Source organism: Nematolebias whitei, chromosome 10, assembly GCF_014905685.2.
Source record: "Nematolebias whitei isolate Nwh7 chromosome 10, NemWhi1, whole genome shotgun sequence".
NCBI classification, from domain to species: domain Eukaryota; kingdom Metazoa; phylum Chordata; class Actinopteri; order Cyprinodontiformes; family Rivulidae; genus Nematolebias; species Nematolebias whitei.
This window is the reverse complement of record NC_056507.1, coordinates 25,105,703-25,124,414: the sequence shown is the minus strand read 5'-3', so window position 1 is coordinate 25,124,414 and position 18,712 is coordinate 25,105,703. Positions and strand designations below refer to the sequence as shown.

Here is an 18,712-nt window from a genome sequence, read left to right as displayed (position 1 = left end):
TAGATAGATAGATAGATAGATAGATAGATAGATAGATAGATAGATAGGAAGGAAACCTTAAACTGCAAACCCTTGGTGTATCATTTTGTGAATTAACCTCATATTGAAGTGTCACATTATTATTATTATTATTATTACTATTATTACTATTATTAAGCATTGATTAGGACACATTTATACTGAAGAGAAATGTGCTTGGTGTATTTCTGTGCAGCTACTTTAAAATGTTTGTTTTGACAACTGTTGTGTTTGAGATTGAATCAAGGTCATCCCACATCTAAAGTGTTACAGTGCTGCCCCCTGCTGGTCAGCCTGACACATTACAGATGAACTGAGGTAAGAAGGTGTGGGGGGGGGGGGGGGTCCCATCAGCTGTTGCAGATAACTCTTTGAACAATCGAAGTTTGGAGAAATAAGAGTTTAACTCAGACTGTATTCAAGAGTGAATAGCTAGTCCAAGCAAAGTGGATTGCTTTCATCCTAAACCAACTCATTATCAAACATTTTATAGAGTTTCATGTGAAAATTTGATTTTATTCTTGACACGGTTGGTAATTTTCAGACTGCACTAAAAATACTACAGCTGGCTGCTACTATTTGCACCTGCAAATAACCATAAATTTCCATGTACATAACTGCAAAATGTAAAAGTTACCATGGTTTGCATGAACTGCTGTGCATTTTTCAGGGGAATGAGGAGGTTTTAAACCAGAAGTGATCCACAAAGGTCTCATCACTTGGACCAGCTGTTAGCCGATCAGTTGGGTCAGAATTCAACTCCAAACAGATCATTCAAAGAGTTTTCTACAACAGGTAAGATGTTAATTGTTCGTTAGCATAGCACAGAAATCTACTTGATCATTTTTAAACTAATCCTTTTTTTTTTAAAGTCTCTATATGGTAACAAATGTATAAAAATATATACACACTTCTAATATTTTTCTGTGCATTTACTTGTATTTTTATGCCCTTATTCTTTTAGAAACTTGGCATTTCAATTGCACTTCAATCTTTGCCTAAACCATAACTCAGGCTATATTAAAGACAAAAAACCTTAGAAAATTAAACAAACATTTTACAAGATTAACAATCACATGGGGGCACCTTAATAAAATATAGCACCTATTTAAGCAAAACTTTAGGTTATTTTTTTAAAACTTGATAATCCATCTCAAAAATAAAAACACTTCTCCCATAATGTGAGTTTTCAAGGAGCTCTCATCCTCCGTTCCTGCAGCTTTAAAGCTGCAGGAACGGAGGATGATTCTGTCTGAAAATAAAAACAGTCCCATCAAAATGCAGAAATGGTCCGTGTTTTTGGTCCAGAGTTTCCAGCCGCGTTTAGTTTAGAATTTCGTAGTGAGAGCACACTTCATCTCCTCACTTGCGTCTGGCATTTCCTCCTCCTCTGGTTCGTTTTTCTTCTTAAACACCTTCAGGAAATCCCAGGACTGAGGGATTAGCTGGTGATGAAAGATCTGGTCCACCAGGCAGGAGACGATGATGATGCTTAATAAAGAAGCGAACATGGCTACCGTCCTGTAAGGAAAGTATTGCACGATAACGCTGTTCTCCTCTCTCCAACCAGGGTATCGGAGCACAGCTGGGATCCCGAGTACTGGTTCCCCGCTCAGCCCTCGCAGCAACAAACCTGTCACAAAGCCACTAATGGCCCCGTAACAATTCACATGCCGGAAGTGCAGCACGCAGACCAGCTGTGGGAAAATCACAACGTAGGTGAGATCTCCGCTTAAAATCCAAAAAGCTAGAACACTATCACCGCCAAACGCCAAACCGGTCCCTGCCAGGCCCACGAGCAGCACGCTAATCCGGATCACCCACTGGAGCTCCCTCTCCGAGGCCTGCAGGAGGGGGAGGGACACATCAATAAGAACAAAACTGAGCTGCTTTATGTTATGATGAACCAAAACACGCACCTGCTTCCTGACAATTGTCTTGTATATGTTTTGTGTAAACATGGAAGCTGATGACAGCAAGGCTGAGTCCATGGAGGACATAACAGCAGCAGCAACAGAACCGATCCCCAACACTCCGACCCAGGTGGGGGTGAGGTTCTGCAGAGCAAGTGGCAGGATCTTCCCTGCATCTCCACGTTCAAAGGGAGGCGGAAAACCATAGTCTGTCTGGTTCCAGTCTTAAGAGAAAAGCAGAGAAAGTAAAGGGAGACGCTTCAGACGTAGAAATGTAAATAAACTGGACCTGAAACATTTTAGGTGACGACATGAACTGAAGATGTCACATCGAAAACAAGAATTTCACATTTAACATCTGAACAACTTGTTGAACGGACAGAAAAAAAAGGTGAAAAACTATTTTATGACTTTGTTAAAGTTAAAAGTCTGTGGTTAGTATGATACTTGGACTTGATCACCACATTTTTTTTAGAGCTGATTCAAACTGTTTACCTGAGTCTGATTCATGTTGACAGCTTAAGTCAAACTCATTTTATTTGGTTTATAATCTTCTTTAAAAAGTAGTGAAACAAAAGTGAAGCTTGTTGAATGACTTGTGTTGATTTTGTTGAATAATTCTGAGACAAAAAGTCTTATTTTACTAAACCTGACAAAAGACGGATTGGTTATTTTAAACAGTCTGTAAAGAAGTCGAGTCATTCACAAGATTATTTGGGCCCAACTGTGTGTTGAAACATGTTTACCTCTGAAAGAAATCATGTGTGGAAAATGTTTGTAGTTTTTAATTTTCATTTAACCTCTTTTAGGCAGCACAGTGGTAAAGTGGTTAGAACTGTTGCCTCTCAGCAAAAAGGCCACAGGTTCGCCTCCCGGCTTGGTGCCTTCCTGTGTGGAGTTTGCATGCGCTCATAATGAACATGTGGGTTTTCTCCATGTATTCCAGTTTCCTCCTACTGACCCAAAACATGCATGTTGGGTTAATTAGTACCGTAACTGCCGGTCTATATGCCGCTACTTTTTTCACAGGCAGCTAATTTATGGTTGTTTTTTTAGGACTGGCCAACATGCTTCCTGTTGCTTAAAACATTTAGCTTTGTCACACACAGGCACTCGTATAGCTGCCCAATATACATCTCTCTTGAAGGGTGGGTCCTCGTGACACAAACAGAGTGAACTCCACAGGTCTTTATGACAACTACCTCCCTCACTCATGGTTACTCTATTGAATGACCTAACACAAAATAACACAAACTAGGCTAACAACAACGGACGAATCACTAAAAGAACAATGCTAACCAAAATGATTAACAAGAATGCAACAATTTTTTTCATTATTTTACTTTATTTAAACCTTTATTTTACCAGGAAAGAAATCCATCGAGATTATTAATCTCTTTTACAAGGATATCCTGAGAATAAGACATCAATATGTACCGGTAACATACGCAAATACTTACAGTATTTTATTTTTTTTCTGAATAGTGCCTGTAACACGGCTGGTTTAAAAAAAATACAGTAGCCTACCAGGAATGGGTGGGTGGAATTATGGGTAAAATTTATGTTCATTGTTAATAATTTCAGTTAGCTGTTTAGCATTGTTCTTTTAGTGATTAGTCTGTTCTTGTTAGCCTTGTTTATGTGTTCATTACAGGTTAGTTTGTGTTCGGTCATTCAGTAGAGCAACCATGAGTGAGGGAGGTAGTTGTCATGAAGAACTGTAGAGTTCACGCTGTCAGTGCTGAACAGTAAAATAAAGTCTTTAAAATGCCATCTGGTGCTTTATTCTTAATCTGCACTAAGAGCTGCACCTCTCTCAGTAGCTGAGTGCTGCCACTCATGGTACAGTGTGAACACCCACAGCTTATACACAAGCATGGCTTAGATTTTATTATTATTATTGTTATTATTTTATTTAGTGTGCACAGCTTCTATTGGGGTGCACTCTATAGTCCAGTAATTAAGGTAACTAATTGCCTCCAAGTGTGGGTGGTTGTTTGTTTCATTTGTCTCCATGTGTCCCTGTGAAGGACTGGAGACGTGTCCACAGTGTACCACGCCTTTTGCACAGACTGCTGGATATGGGCACCAGTGCCCTGTGACCCGGAAAGGAAAAAGTGGGTAAAGAAAATGGATGGATGGATGAAAGTTACTCTTTTAGTGTTATATTTAGACATATTTACAAGAATAAAACTTTTAAAAACACAAGCTCAACATGTTTATGTAACACAAACATATTTATATTTAAATCAATGGCACAGGTTTAGAGTACCTGCAGAGGCAGCCACGACTCCAATGACCACTGAGGGGATTCCCATGATGAAAACGGTGACAGCAGCAGCATAGCAGGTGATCTGAGCCTGCGTTGAAGAGGCTGCTGAAAGAACTCGTTGGTACAAAGCTTGATATGACAATCCACCTAAAGCCTGCAACAAAATAGGCCTTGGCAATCAGTAACTTTGCAAAGTTGTTTTTTTCACCCCTAACTGCAGACAGACCTGGATCTAGATGTGCTGAACTGTACTGTAGCTAAATTATGAATATTTTCTCCTGTGAATTTTCTCATTTGTGACGGCAGTACATGTTTGTACAAAAGTTGCAACAAAGCTTGTAGCTCAAGTCATGGACATGGATATGTAGAAGTGACTGTTAGGCTTGTTATTTGCGCTCAATTAAAATAAAACATAATTCATTAGTTCAAGTATAAAACAAACCTTCACATCTGTAACGGTACTGGTTATGCTGAAACCAACATGTTGTTGAACAACAAATGCTTCCATCTAAACTGTGTTGTGATCAATGGTTTACAAATCATTGACTTACCAGGAGCAGAAGTTCATCAACCCATTTTCCTGCATCCATCAGCTCCAAGTGTCCTACCCAGGAGCTTTCATAAGACTGGTTGAGGGCAGGTGTGTGTGAGATAATGGAGACTGCAGGACTTAGCACCAGAAAGGGAACACAAAGCCACTGAAATAAGAAAACGACAAACATTTTTGTCAACTAGTTGCACTTTTATATCTACTCTATGCTGATGACTCACTCCACTATTTACCATTGTAAACATGTTTATACAGGTATATATGCATCTATATAGGAATGTAGTTTATAAACCCAATTCTTCCAAAGTAAATAAAACTGTTAATATGAATAGTATACTATCCTTATGCACGTTCAATAATCCAGGTAGAAAAATCTAACAAAGTTAAATCAGGTCCTCTGGACGGATAAAAAAAACTTAGACTTATATTCTGTAGTTGAAGATGTTTCACTTCCCTTTGGGGGAACTTTTCCCATTCAACATTTAAGAATGCAGAGTTTTAAACTGCATGAAATGCAGGTTGGTCTCATTCCCCCACCCACCTGTGGGTTGTTAGGGTCTTTGTTAACCTGGCTAACAAAAGATGTTTTGTCACATGCATCAAAGTGTTAGAGGGACATAATCTATACAGACATAAGACTGTTCTGTGAAATGGCCACACAGATCAGTCTGTCTTTAAGCTTCCTCTAGCCTTTCATAAATCAGAGATGAAACCAGCATATACCGCTCAGATGTGGGCGGTCGCAATTAATATCATCAGTTCCACACATTACCGAGCCGCAGCTCCGTGGGTTTTGTTTTCTTCACATCGACCACCCCAAACCTGTTACTACCTTGACTGGAGGAACAGAGGCACGTCAGAGGTAGACTGTCTCTGACACCCCTCCGTGTGTCTTCTGAATGGGCCGAGACAGGTGGTCGCCTCAGTCTGGGATTGAAACATGTCAGTCCCGTACGGAGGCATCTTGTGAATGAAGCTTCGGTATGAGGCTTACATTCTTGTAAGCTGAAATTGGAGCTCTCCTGCTCTGTTTAAAGTTTTTAGACCCTGTTTACACGAGAACAACCTATGAAAATATTTGTGTTTTTTCAATGTTTATTGGGACGCACAAAAAAAAAGCAGGTTTACATGGAAACGCTCTAGTTTCTGTGCTAGGCAAGGTTGCCAGATAAGAAATAATGAACTACTGCATTGTCATTTTAACATTACTGTATTTTGACCCAAACTGTCATAGGAGCTGCATGAGAATGCTGTAATATGAAGTGTCTGTTGTGTTTGGTGACCATGTGCACAGAAAAAGAGGGGGTGAAAAAAAAAATTCAGGTTTATCTGGCAACCCTGATGTCATGCTCAGCTACACCCATTGTGGATGCAGTATCTGGATGATCACAGTTACAGTACATCTAAACTGGTGAATACATGAGTGTCCGTTTTGAACCTAGGATGTTATTAGTTTTGCTCCCACATGCTGAAAAAGGGTGAGTAGTACAAAAAACACTGCTCTTCTATTTATTGTAACTGTTGTTGGCTCAAGAAAAATAAGTACCGTAATGTTCATGTATTCAACACTTTGGATTTCCTTCTGTTCTTGTGGGCACATGCGTGGCCCAAAGGTGTAGAGTTCTCACATACAAACCGGATTCCAAAAAAGTTGGGTCACTAAACAAATTGTGAATAAAAACTCAATGCAATGATGTGGAGATGGCAAATGTCAATATTTTATTCGTAATATAACATAGATGACAGATCAAAAGTTTAATCTGAGTAAATGTAACATTTTAAAGGAAAAATATGTTGATTCAAAATTTCACAGTGTCAACAAATCCCAAAAAAGTTGGGACAAGTAGCAATAAGTGGCTGGAAAAAGGAAATTGAGCATATAACGAACAGCTGGAAGACCAATTAACACTAATTAGGTCATTTGACAACATGATTGGGTATAAAAAGAGATTCTCAGAGTGTCAGTGTCTCTCAGAAGCCAAGATGGTAAGAGGATCACCAATTCCACCATTGTTGCGCAGAAAGATAGTGCAGCAATACCAGAATGGTGTTACCCAGCGTAAAATAGCAAAGACTTTTAAGTTATCATCATCAACCATGCATAACATCACAAAAGATTCAGAGAATCTGGAACAATCGCTGTGCGTAAGGGTCAAAGCCGTAAAACTCTACTGGATGCTCGCGATCTCCGTTCCTTAAACGTCACTGCACCTCAAACAGGAATGCCACTGTCAAGGAAATAACAGAATGGGCTCAGGAATACTTCCAGAAAGCATTGTCAGTGAACACAATCCACCGTGCCATCCGCCTTTGCCAGCTGAAACTCTACAGTGCAAAAAGGAAGCCATTTCTAAGCAAGCTCCACAAGCTCAGACGTTTGCACTGGGCCAGGGGTCATTTAAAATGGAGTGTGGCAAAATGGAAGACTGTTCTGTGGTCAAATGAGTCACGATTTGAAGTTCTTTATGGAACACTGGGACGCCATGTCATCCGGACCAGAGAGGACAAGGATAGCCCAAGTTGTTATCAATGCTCCGTTCAGAAGCCTGCATCACTGATGGTATGGGGTTGCATGAGCGCTTGTGGCATGGGCAGCTTGCATGTCTGGAAAGGCACCATTAATGCAGAGAACTATGTTCAGGTTCTAGAACAACATATGCTCCCATCTAGACGTCATCTCTTTCAGGGAAGACCCTGCATTTTTCAACACGATAATGCCAGACCACATTCTGCAGCAATCACAACATCATGGCTACGTAGGAGAAGGATCCGGGTACTGAAATGGTCAGCCTGCAGTCCAGATCTTTCACCTATAGAGAACATTTGGCGCATCATCAAGAGGAAGGTGCGACAAAGAAGGCCCAAGACGATTGAACAGTTAGAGGCCTGTATTAGACATGAATGGGAGAGCATTCCTATTTCTAAACTTGAGAAACTGGTCTCCTCTGTCCCCAGACGTCTGTTGAGTGTTGTAAGAAGAAGGGGGGATGCCACACAGTGGTAAAAAATGGACTTGTCCCAACTTTTTTGGGATTTGTTGACGTCATGAAATTTGGAAACAACAGATTTTTCCCTTAAAATGATACATTCTCTCAGTTTAAACTTTTGATCTGTGATTTGTGTTCTATTCTGAATAAAATATTAGATGCTGGCACCTCCACATCATTGCATTCAGTTTTTATTCACAACTTGTTTAGTGTCCCAACTTTTTTGGAATCCGGTTCGTAGTTTAACACTTAGAAATCCCCATTTTCCTGTTTTAAATTGAAAAAGCTCCCCGGACAGAAGGAACATGTATTTGATTACAGAATAGAAGCCCAGTTGCTGTGTTTCATTTAAACTTTCAGAATAAAAGTATAATGGTAAATGTAAATAAATAATCTCCTTTACAAAAAAAAACAAAAAACCAAAAGACTAGATTTTTGTTATATGTTATACAAAGAGATGACGTGCTCTCATTTCTTTTAGCCATTCTCAAATCCAATTCCTATCTATTAAATTATTCCTGAACTTTATTATCGTCATTACAATTTTATTCTTACCAGACTGACAAAAATAAAACAAAGCTGGATAATATCAGTATATGCCACAGAGTACAGGCCTCCTAAAAACGTGTAGACGATGGAGACAGCGGCTGAGATGATGATAGAGACAGTGGATGACAGCCTGAGAATGATGCTCATTGTTCCACCTGAAAATCATGTATATTTTTAATAAAAACACAAATACACACTCATATATTTTTTTAAAGTAAAACAATGATTTTGACAAAAAGTGAAATAAAAAAAAGACTCATTGTCCAAGTAGTCCATGCATCACAGCCATTGTTGCAAATAAGTAAGACATAAATGAGGAAATAATCTATTTTTCTGATAAATTTCTTAAAGAATATCAATAAAAATGTGTTTAGTTTGTCTTCATGTGGCTTTGTGATGGACTGGAGACCTGTCCAGGATGTACCCCTCCTCTCGGACTATGACTGCTTGACTTGGGCACCAGCGACCCCGACAAGAAGAAGCAGGTAAAAATAATAAATGGATGGACAATTTATTTAATTTGTATACTTAAATTGAAAAACAAAGACAAAGCATTTAAATTTGGAGGAAACTATGTGATTTCTAAGTGACAAATTAAGGTATAAAGATGGCGTTGAAAAGTTATTTACCCAGAGCAGAAAGGATGCAGGCAACCCATAATATGTCACTGACCAAAGCCGGAAGCAGGAGTGTTGCAGTGAATGCTTTGCCATAGCGGTTCTGAAATGGGTCCAACATGGTCACGTAACACTTTGACCTCATAGGTTTTGCAAAAAACAATCCACCTACAAGAAACAACAGGATACATAGTATGAAAAACTGTTGGGGAAAAAACAAAACATGAACTACTTCATGCAAAATGTTGTCAACACTGCAGAAAAGTGGATAGAAATGCCGCCTCACAGTAATAAAATCGATGGTTTATTCATTCAACTGTTTTTTAGACAGGTAAATCCCATTGAGCCTCTACGACCTGAGGCTGTTCTGTGTGGCACTTGCATGTTTTCTTTGTGCGTGCTTGGGTTTTCCCAGTAAACCAGTAATGGGTAACTAAATGAATCTATTTGCAATGTCTACAGTGGGCATCAGAACGGATAAGCTGAGTCATGATGATTAAAGAAATACTGATTTCAGGCAGTTGCCAACGCTTCCAGCACTCAGTCAAAACAGAGACAGAGGGGTCACTTTGTAGATGTTGGATTTTATACCTGGATTATTGAGCATGAACTCTGGTTCTTTGTAGATGCATTTTGATAATAGAACCAAAAGGGTAAAGGGGAGCATCTGCTCACGTCATTTAACCCTCCTGCTGCCCTTGGGTCAAAATGACCCATGAGAACTCAGTTTTAAGACTGAGGCCTCATGTGCCAAGCATTGCAGAACTCCACGAGATCTGCGCCTGCCATCCAGGCACAAATATTGGATTCTTTACACCCCATGTCATCCCACAGCATGTCCCAACAACAGGCATTAACTGGATCACAGAGTTACATCTTCATGTGTAGGCTACCATTAACTCCAGAGCACTTTATTATGCTCATGTTCAGTAATAAATATTGTTTCTGCATTACCACTGACGACCATATTGTACAAGAACTGTGATGCCAGGTTGGGGGGGCAATCTTTCCATTGCTGTGGAGGGAAACACAGGCATTACTCTTTGCATCATTGTGTAAGGACTGTAGGGTCACCTCTGGTGGGGATTCTGGGACCCTGATTGCACAGCTCTATTCCAGTGATATCCTACATGTCTTACCCCTCCTGAGACAGAATCCTGGTGCAGTCTTTCAAAAGAACATCACCTGTCCACTTATGACACCTGTCTCAATGCCGGTGTCATGTAGAGTTCCTCCTGTAGCCAGTCAGGTCCCTCAGTTTTTCCCCAGTCAGTATGTGTGGGATCAACCCAGACAACAACTCTGACCCAGTGGTGATTTGCTACATCTTGCAACAACTGTGGGTTGACGATGCAGGAGAGAAAACAACAGCTGTATGACTCCGTTTCGTTCAGAATCAACACCTGTATCCAGGCTTGAGGGGATGCAACGCTCTACTGACATGGTACCAGCGGTGTGACCCTACTGCCAAAGTCTGCTATCCATTTAATGTAATATTTTTTATTAATGAAATGCAATTACATAATCTTACAAAATGTGCAGTTTCATTTCATTTTCATCATGCAGTCTGTGTGCTGATGTTTATGTGCCAGTGAGTACATGTACATCTTTCAGCCCAGACATGCTGACACTTCATACAGTGCCTTGCGAAAGTATTCGGCCCCCTTGAACTTTTCAACCTTTTGCCACATTTCAGGCTTCAAACATAAAGATATAAAATTTTATTTTTTTGTGAAGAATCAACAAGAGGGACACAATTGTGAAGTGGAATGAAATTTATTGGATGTGTCAAACTTTTTTAACAAATAAAAAACTGAAAAGTGGGGCGTGCAATATTATTTGTCCCCTTTACTTTTTTTTTGTGGCCAAAGGTTGAAAAGTTCAAGGGGGGCGAATACTTTCGCAAGGCACTGTAAATACAAATAAATACACAAATAAGTGTACTGCATGTAGACCACTCCACTCACTCAACTCGAGATTTGTTTTTAGGATTTCAATGAAAATGTTTTATTTTACTAGATAATACAAGTCATTTGTGCATGTTAGAAAATAGTTAAATACATCACATGTAAATGTGTAAGTTGAAACTATTACTGTGTGACTTCTGTTGTCTTCTTGCCAAAACTAAATTTCAGGAAAAAGTAATACAAGAACATTATCTGACCTGTAGGAGTACAGAAGTCTTAAATATAGTCTTTCAACAGTTTTGAAAAATATTACATTAGAGCATATACACATAGCCTTCAGCTGTGTGTTATTGTACATAGGTTGGATGTGTTTTGTCTACTTACCCAGGAGAAAATTTGCAGCGTATGCCGGGAGGCCTAAAGCCCAGATGAGACCTTGAGATGGAGAATAAACAGCCTCAGCAGTTCCCATAATGTAACCTCCACCGACCCATGTGGCTAAAAGCAAAGCAAAAAAAAAAAAAAAAAAAAAAAAAAAAAAAAAAATTTAAAAGTGAATAAATAAAATTTTAAAAATTAGCATTGATTAACGAGCTAACCTAAAAGTTACAGCTTTTAGATTTGAAATCTTAAAGTCTACAGTTCTACCTGTCATGGTAAAAACCCCAACCAGGACATTGATGTTGCGACCACCAATGATGGAAATTTCGCTCTTGGTGCCAGTGCATTTCTTCTCCACCTTCCTGGATTTTCGAGAACCCCACACTCCAATGGCCAGGATACAAATATAAAAAACCACCACGGACACCAGTCCAGGGACATCCACTGCCATGCTGACCTGGTTGGAGAACAAGTTTAAAGTCCAATTAGACTGATGTTTCAGCACACAAAATGCAATTAACACTAAAACGTTTTTTGGAAAAAGCAACTGCTGTTATCAGCGCAATGACACGTAAATGTTTAAACCAAACACTTCATGGACTGCTGACTTTTTAATTTAGTAAAGAGGAGTCTCTTTAAGGGAGGCACAGTGGCGCAGTTGGTAGAGCTGTCGACTCTCAGTGAGGAAGTCGCCAGATCAAATCAAGGCCAGGGGCCTTTCTGGATGGAGTTTGCATGTTCTCTCTGTGCATGTGTGAGTTTCCTCCAGGTACTCTGGTTTCCTCCCACAGACCAAAAACATGCATGTTAGGCTGATTAGTAACTCTAAATTGTCCCTAGGTGTGAGTGAGAGTGAATGGTTGATTGTCTCGTTTGTCTCTATGTGTCCTTGTGATGGACTGGAGACATGTCCAGGATGTCCCCCACCTCTCACACCGTGCCTGTTGGATATGGACACCAGTGACCCCTGCAACCCAAAAAGGAAGAATTGGGTAAAGGTAATAGATGGATGGAGTCTCTTTATAAAATAAACTCTTCAGACCTTTTCAACATCTTCACGTTAACTCAATATTTTATTCACACTCTTAAAAGGTTCAAGATTCTTTATTGTCATTCGCATCACGTGATACATGAGGTGGAACGAAACTGTGTGCATAAGGTCCCAGTTACACCCAAAATAGCAAAAATATAAAGTATAAAAAGAAACGGTATACAAGGATCTAAAATATATGCTAAACAATAATAATGAGATACAATACGGCGTATTAAACAGCAGCCTGAACATGAGCCTGTTGTGAGAAGATGGGTATGAATACAGCAGCTTAAGGTAAGAAATCAGCAGCACGAATAATCAGCAGCACAGATAAAGTATCAACTCAACTCTCTAATTAAAGTGGCATTACAGTGATTTTTCTGGTTAGGGATTCATGAGTCTAACAGCCTCAGGGTAGAAGCTGTTCCTCAGTCTAATGGTTGTACACTTAATGCTTCTCAACCTCCTTCCTGAGGGGAGTGGAGCAAAAAGTCTGTGTGCTGGGTGAGTGGGGTCCTTCATGATGCAGGTAGCCCTCTTCCTGCATCTAGAGGTGTAGATGTCTGTGATGGTGGGGAGACGGACTCCAACAGATTTCTGTGCAGCCTTCACCACTCTCTGCAAAGCTTTTCTTTCTGCAGCTGTGCAGCCTCCATGCCACTCGTTGATGCTGGAGCACAGGATGCTCTCCACTGCACACCTGTAGAAGGAGGTGAGGGACTGTAAGTGGAGACCGCTTCCACCGCAGATGCACAGGGGGGTGGTATAGGTTAGGTGCGTTCTCCCTTTCTGAAATCCACAATCTTCGTCTTCTTCACATTGATGTGGAGGTTGGTTTCCCTGCACCAGCTCTCCAGGTGTTCCACCTCCTGCCTGTAGTCGGACTCATCACTGTTTGTGATGCATCCAACCACTGCTGTACTGTCAGCAAACTTTACAATAGGACAGCCTGGATGGGTAGGTGTGCAGCCATATTTGAGCAGCATGAACAGGAGGCGGCTCAACACACAGCCTTGAGGGACTGAGAAGATGACACAAGGCAGAGAATTTGTTTACAGCGTTCACCAAATTAGTTCCCATCCTCCCCGATACTGGCTCAACCACACAAGTGAAAAGAACCAAGCAAATTTAGCTCTGACTAAAACAATAAACTTACAACACACAAAATGTGACTAAAAAGGGAACTTTTACTCCATTGGATAGAAGACGTGGGGGTCTGGGTTTGGCTACAAATGAGAACTTTGTAATTCCTCCTGTGATTCAGGTCTAGCTGCCTTGAGGGAGTTTGAACTGTTCAGTTAAAGGTTTATGCAGGACTCCTAGCTATTTAAAAAAAAAAAAAAAAAATCCAGTAATTTTCCATTGTGATTTTTTTTTTTTTTTTTTAATCAGAGTAGTTTTCCAGAAGCTCTGAAGAAAAACTAAAACTTTTTTTGTTATTTGGAGTCATGCCAATAATTTAAAGGCAAATACATTTTCAACAGAATTAAATGTTAGATTGAGCAAGCTGCTGCACTTGTACTGAGTGTACATTTGGACGAATTGTAAATAAGGACGGTTATGTTGCTTTGACTTTATGCTGGCCCAGACTATCAGGTTTGTTGTGGTGTCATTAAAATTACAGCTCAAGGTTCTCAGTTTTTAACAATGAGCAATTGTTCTGCATACAACTCCTGGTAGAGTTACTGTATAATTTTTTTGTACATTGGCCATGAACTACAATCAGACATGTTTACAGATAGACATGCTTCAGCTTCTTCCAAGGTTTGATTTCAAGAACTATCCTCACCCATTAACGGTGACTGTGAAACAAGTTTTTGAAATCTTCTGAAAGTCCCATCAGGAAGTGAAGGCAGAGCCACATAATACAGACATGTTCGTCATTTTTGTGGTCAGATGTGACACGCACAAACCAAAGCTGGCAACAAAACTGAACCTTAACATACAATATGAGCAGCCCTAATGATAAAATAGTACCAACAACAAAAACATTCTTCATCAGTGTATTCAACGTTCTGTTCAGCTTTTACCTTTGAGGTAGGTGGCCCAATGACTAACTTTTTTCTGTTTGGCACAATCCGAAATTAACACTATGATTAACAACTGACAGTGAGGCATCACAAACATGTCACACCTCACCTCAACCCCCGTCATCTTAACCTCTGCCCAACCAACATAACCCAAAATATGACAAAAGTAGTTTGCGGAGTTGTGTATTTAAGGTACCTTTAGTACAACAACACTAAAGACTGTTTTGTAGATCAGGCTGAGGAAACTACTTTTCCCAAAGTACTTTGCTCACAACTCAAATCAGATGCTGAGCTAACATTGAAGATGGAAGCAATTACAGTGTTGTGTGCACTATCCATCCATCCATCCATCATCTTTTACCCGCTTCTTCCTTTTTGGGTCACGGGGGTCGCCGGTGCCCATGTCCAGCAATCACTGTGCGAGGGGCGGGGTACACCCTGGACAGGTCTCCAGTCCATCACAGGGCCACAGAGACAAACAACCATTCACTCTCTCACTCTCACCTAGGGACAATTCAGAGTTACCAATCAGCCTAACATGCATGTTTTTGGTCTGTGGGAGGAAACCGGAGCACCTGAAGAAAACTCACACATGCACAGAGAGAACATGCAAACTCCACCCAGAGAGACCCCTGGACCGGGATTTGAACCAGGGACCTGCTCACCAAGAGGCAGCAGCTCTACCAGTTGCGCCACCATGCTGCCGTTATGTGCACTAAATGATTCAAACATACACACAAGTTCAGCCAGACCTGATATGAACCTGTTACACCTTATCCAATATCAGACTTCAGGTAAACAGACAGAAACAGGACAACAGTCAGTGCACCTGCCACCTAATCCATGGAATATTTCAGGTCAGTAAACATGTTTAGTGTATGATGTACTGATGACTTCATGCTATGTTAAAAAATTATAGTTTAGCCTTTACAGTTGATGTCAAAAAGATAAGAGTTCAAGTCCATTGTGTTAATGTAAAAATAATCCAAATTAGTAGTTCAAGGATCTGGTGATATATTATAAATGGTTTGCAATGCAGTGGCAGGCCCTGCCCTAAAATATGCAGCATGAAAACATTTTCTAGCTTGCCAAGATTTCTAATCGCTCAGATGTTTTAATGAAGCTTTTCTTACAGTGCTGTTTTAAACACAAAAAGAAATGCTGACGTTTGTACCAATATAAAATGAATAAAAAGTCATCTCTGGACAACTGAAGAGAAGGTGCATGATAGGTAAAAAATATATTAGGTTCTCATGTGGAGTTTTTTTAAACCTATCGTTTAATAAATTTTGAGACTGAGAACTTAATAAAAATAAAAGAGTAAGATTTATTGATTTCTTCTGCAGAAGGAGAGAAAACATGGAATGGAAACGCAGCCCAAGAATTCCTGTGTGTTCTCTAAAAAAACACGAGCTTTATCTATACATCTTCACATGTAACAGATCTTGCTTTGATATAGCAGCCATTACCTCATCTGCAATCTTATCAGAGAAAGAAACAGACAGTACGTTTGTGCTCAGTGACTGGTTCTGGAGCTGGGTTTGAGAAACAGAAGTTACAAAGCTTCACACACTGATGCTGAAGGGATTTAGCTGATAAGATTTAACAGAGTGTGATATAAAGTAAATGACTAATAAGTGTGATGATAAACTTCATGAGCAAAATAAACTGGTATCAGTGTTTTACATTTCCACAAAGTACTGATCCTTTCTGAGACTCTGAGCTAAAACTGCAGGCAAATATTTTAATTATCATTATAAAGTAAAGTATAAATTGAGTAAACATATCAAACTTTTATATTAACAACCCAGAAAATATTAACATTTCCTCAGATATGGTATCCAAAAAAAAAAAACAAGAGCCAACACATGAATTATTAATAAATGAGGTCCAAAAATCACAGAAACTTCATCTAAACAATAATTCAGAGGCTTGACTTTGAAGTCCTCAGTAAAGAGTAAATTTAGTTATTTATGAATGCAGGAAAATGTACATGTTTCAGGTTTAGATTTGTCTGCATGAATATTGGTATTGATAAATAAGTATAAGTACTGCGTGAAAAAGTAATAGTTAAAAATAAAAATACTAAAGCCCACTTTTTAATAAAGTTTTCTTCATCAGATGTGACTTGTGAAACAAACATTATCAGCTCGCTGTGAAAAAATACACTTAAAAATGTGTATTGCTAGAATTTCTAGTAAGAAATACCAAGTGATGTTTTGTTTGTTTGTGAGATTATATATATATATATATATATATATATATATATATATATATATATATATATATATAGTTTAACCTGTTCGGCCACTTCAAGTGTTTAAATTTATAAAAAGTGGTCATAATAAAATGTTGCCAACTTGAAGCTATGTATCAAGTTATATCCAAGAAATATGTAAAATACAAATATTACTTCTGTTCTAGATGATTTTTTTCTCATTTAAAAACAAAACCTTGAGGCATGCTCTTCGAAGTGCAACATATGTTTGTTTTAAATCATTCACTTTCACATGTGAGCAACAAAATCAAACCCGACAGAACCAAAAACTCCCTGGGTCGATGTGATCAGCAGCACAATTCAGTTCAGTTTATTTATATGGTGTCAAGTCATAGAAGTCATCTCAGGGCACTGAACAGAAACATTTAAATATATATAAAAATAATTTAACACTATTTATCTGAAGAGCAGACTGCTTTCAATTCAACTCCATCGCAGAACTCTCTTCTTGAGCAAGCATGAAGGCGACAGTGGAAAGGAAAAACTCCCTCATGAGGAAGAAACTTAGCAGAACCAGCTCATGGCGATGTCTAATAAAATAATCAATTAAATCAGTGAAACAGTATGGTTGACTGGTGTTATCGCTCACTTTTCAGTAAGGCTTTTCAGCACACGTATGTTGACAATCTATAGAAAAATATGGACACGTTCCTGGTCCCTCCTGGCTGAAGGCCAAGGAAGCAGCCTGCACAAACACGCAGGCCTGGTCGGACCGGATGCCACAGCAACATACAGAAAAACTCTGATTGTAGCTCATGAGGGCTGGGTTTGTTTACAACCAGAAATAATTAGGGGTGAAAGGATTAGTTGTTGCCAGAGGACTGGTCAAATGCAAACAAAATGTTGATGCTGATTTTTATCATTGATATGTTGATCCTGATAAATGGCCCCGGTCATAATCAACCACATTTTTGATGCTGTTTATATTTGTTGGACTGGAACGTCTGAAGGCAGTACAGTCTCTGTTGTTGACTGCAAACAGTCTTCTAACAAAGAAGAATGAGGGGAAAAGACAAGGCCATCGAAGGAGATAGATAAAAACAACAGTTCACTGCAGACCATGGCAGCACCACCGCATGCCCCTCCTGGAGCAGAGATGGAAGCTTTATAGGTTTTTGAAGAAAACTTAGCGCGTTATGTTGTTTCCTTTTTAAATAATTTTTGTACAGTATAGTTTGTATCAGTTCAAACAATGTGTCTTGGACAAATATTAAGTGAACCATTGTTCAATAATGTTTGCAAACGTGACCCGTCAGAAGCAGTAAATGAATGAGGGGGAGTTACATGTAGATTTCCATCCATCCATTTTTTTTTTTTTTTTTTTTTTCATTTAGCCTTTATTTATCCAGGTTAGTCTCATTGAGCCACGAGAACTCATTTTCAAGAGAGACCTGTTTAGGGAGCACATGGTGGGGGTTAAGGGTCTTGCTCATGGGCCCATAGTGGGGCGAATGAGGGTGGGGGCAAGTGTGAGTGTTTCACCTACCCCACCCACAATTTTGATGTTGTCGGGGCCGGGGCGTGAACCGGCGATCTTCGGATCACAAGCCCACCACTCTAACCTCTGCGATCCATTATCTTTTACCCGCTTCTTCCATTTTGGGTCACGGGGGTCGCTGGTGCCCATGTCCAGCGATCACTGTGCGAGGGGCCGGGTACAACCTGGACGGGTCGCAAGTCCATCACAGGGACACACAGAGACAAACAACCATTCACTCTCTCACTCACACCTAGGGACAATTTAGAGTTACCCATCAGCTAACGTGCATGTTTTTGGTCTGTGGGAGGAAACTGGAGTACCTGGAGAAAACCCACGCATGCACGGAGAGAACATGCAAACTCCACCCAGAAAGGCCCCTGGACCGGGGTTTGAACCGGGGACCTGCTCCCTGAGAGGCAGCAGCTCCATCAGTTGCACTACCGTCCTGGTCTTCATGTATATTTCAATTCACAAAATTTAACAGAAATGGCTTAAATTAAGTAAATATTTTTAACAACGTTTACAATAACTTTCATCTATTTCCTTTATCCGTTTTCTATCGTACAAGGTTGCAGGGAAGCTGGTGCCCGTCTCCATCATCACTGGGCAAGATGTGAGGTACTAAAAGTATTTATACTCTTAAAAACTAATATCTATCTATCTATCTATCTATCTATCTATCTATCTATCTATCTAT

At 39.7% G+C, this 18,712-nt stretch overlaps 1 protein-coding gene across 1 annotated transcript in view; it reads right to left on the bottom strand.

Annotated features, from left to right (window-relative positions):
* Nucleotides 1-1,322: 1,322 nt before the first annotated feature.
* Nucleotides 1,323-18,712, bottom strand: part of LOC119415713 (high-affinity choline transporter 1-like) — a 19,565-nt gene continuing 2,175 nt past the window's right edge. Inside the window, exons 2-9 of the mRNA XM_037682876.1 lie at nt 11,462-11,651; nt 11,198-11,311; nt 8,919-9,074; nt 8,296-8,444; nt 4,755-4,901; nt 4,204-4,357; nt 1,938-2,155; nt 1,323-1,862 (exon numbers count right to left, since the gene is read on the bottom strand). Of these exons, the coding sequence (XP_037538804.1) occupies nt 1,347-1,862; nt 1,938-2,155; nt 4,204-4,357; nt 4,755-4,901; nt 8,296-8,444; nt 8,919-9,074; nt 11,198-11,311; nt 11,462-11,645 (1,638 nt within the window). The 5' untranslated portion in view covers nt 11,646-11,651 and the 3' untranslated portion in view covers nt 1,323-1,346. The remainder of the gene's footprint in view (nt 1,863-1,937; nt 2,156-4,203; nt 4,358-4,754; nt 4,902-8,295; nt 8,445-8,918; nt 9,075-11,197; nt 11,312-11,461; nt 11,652-18,712) is intronic.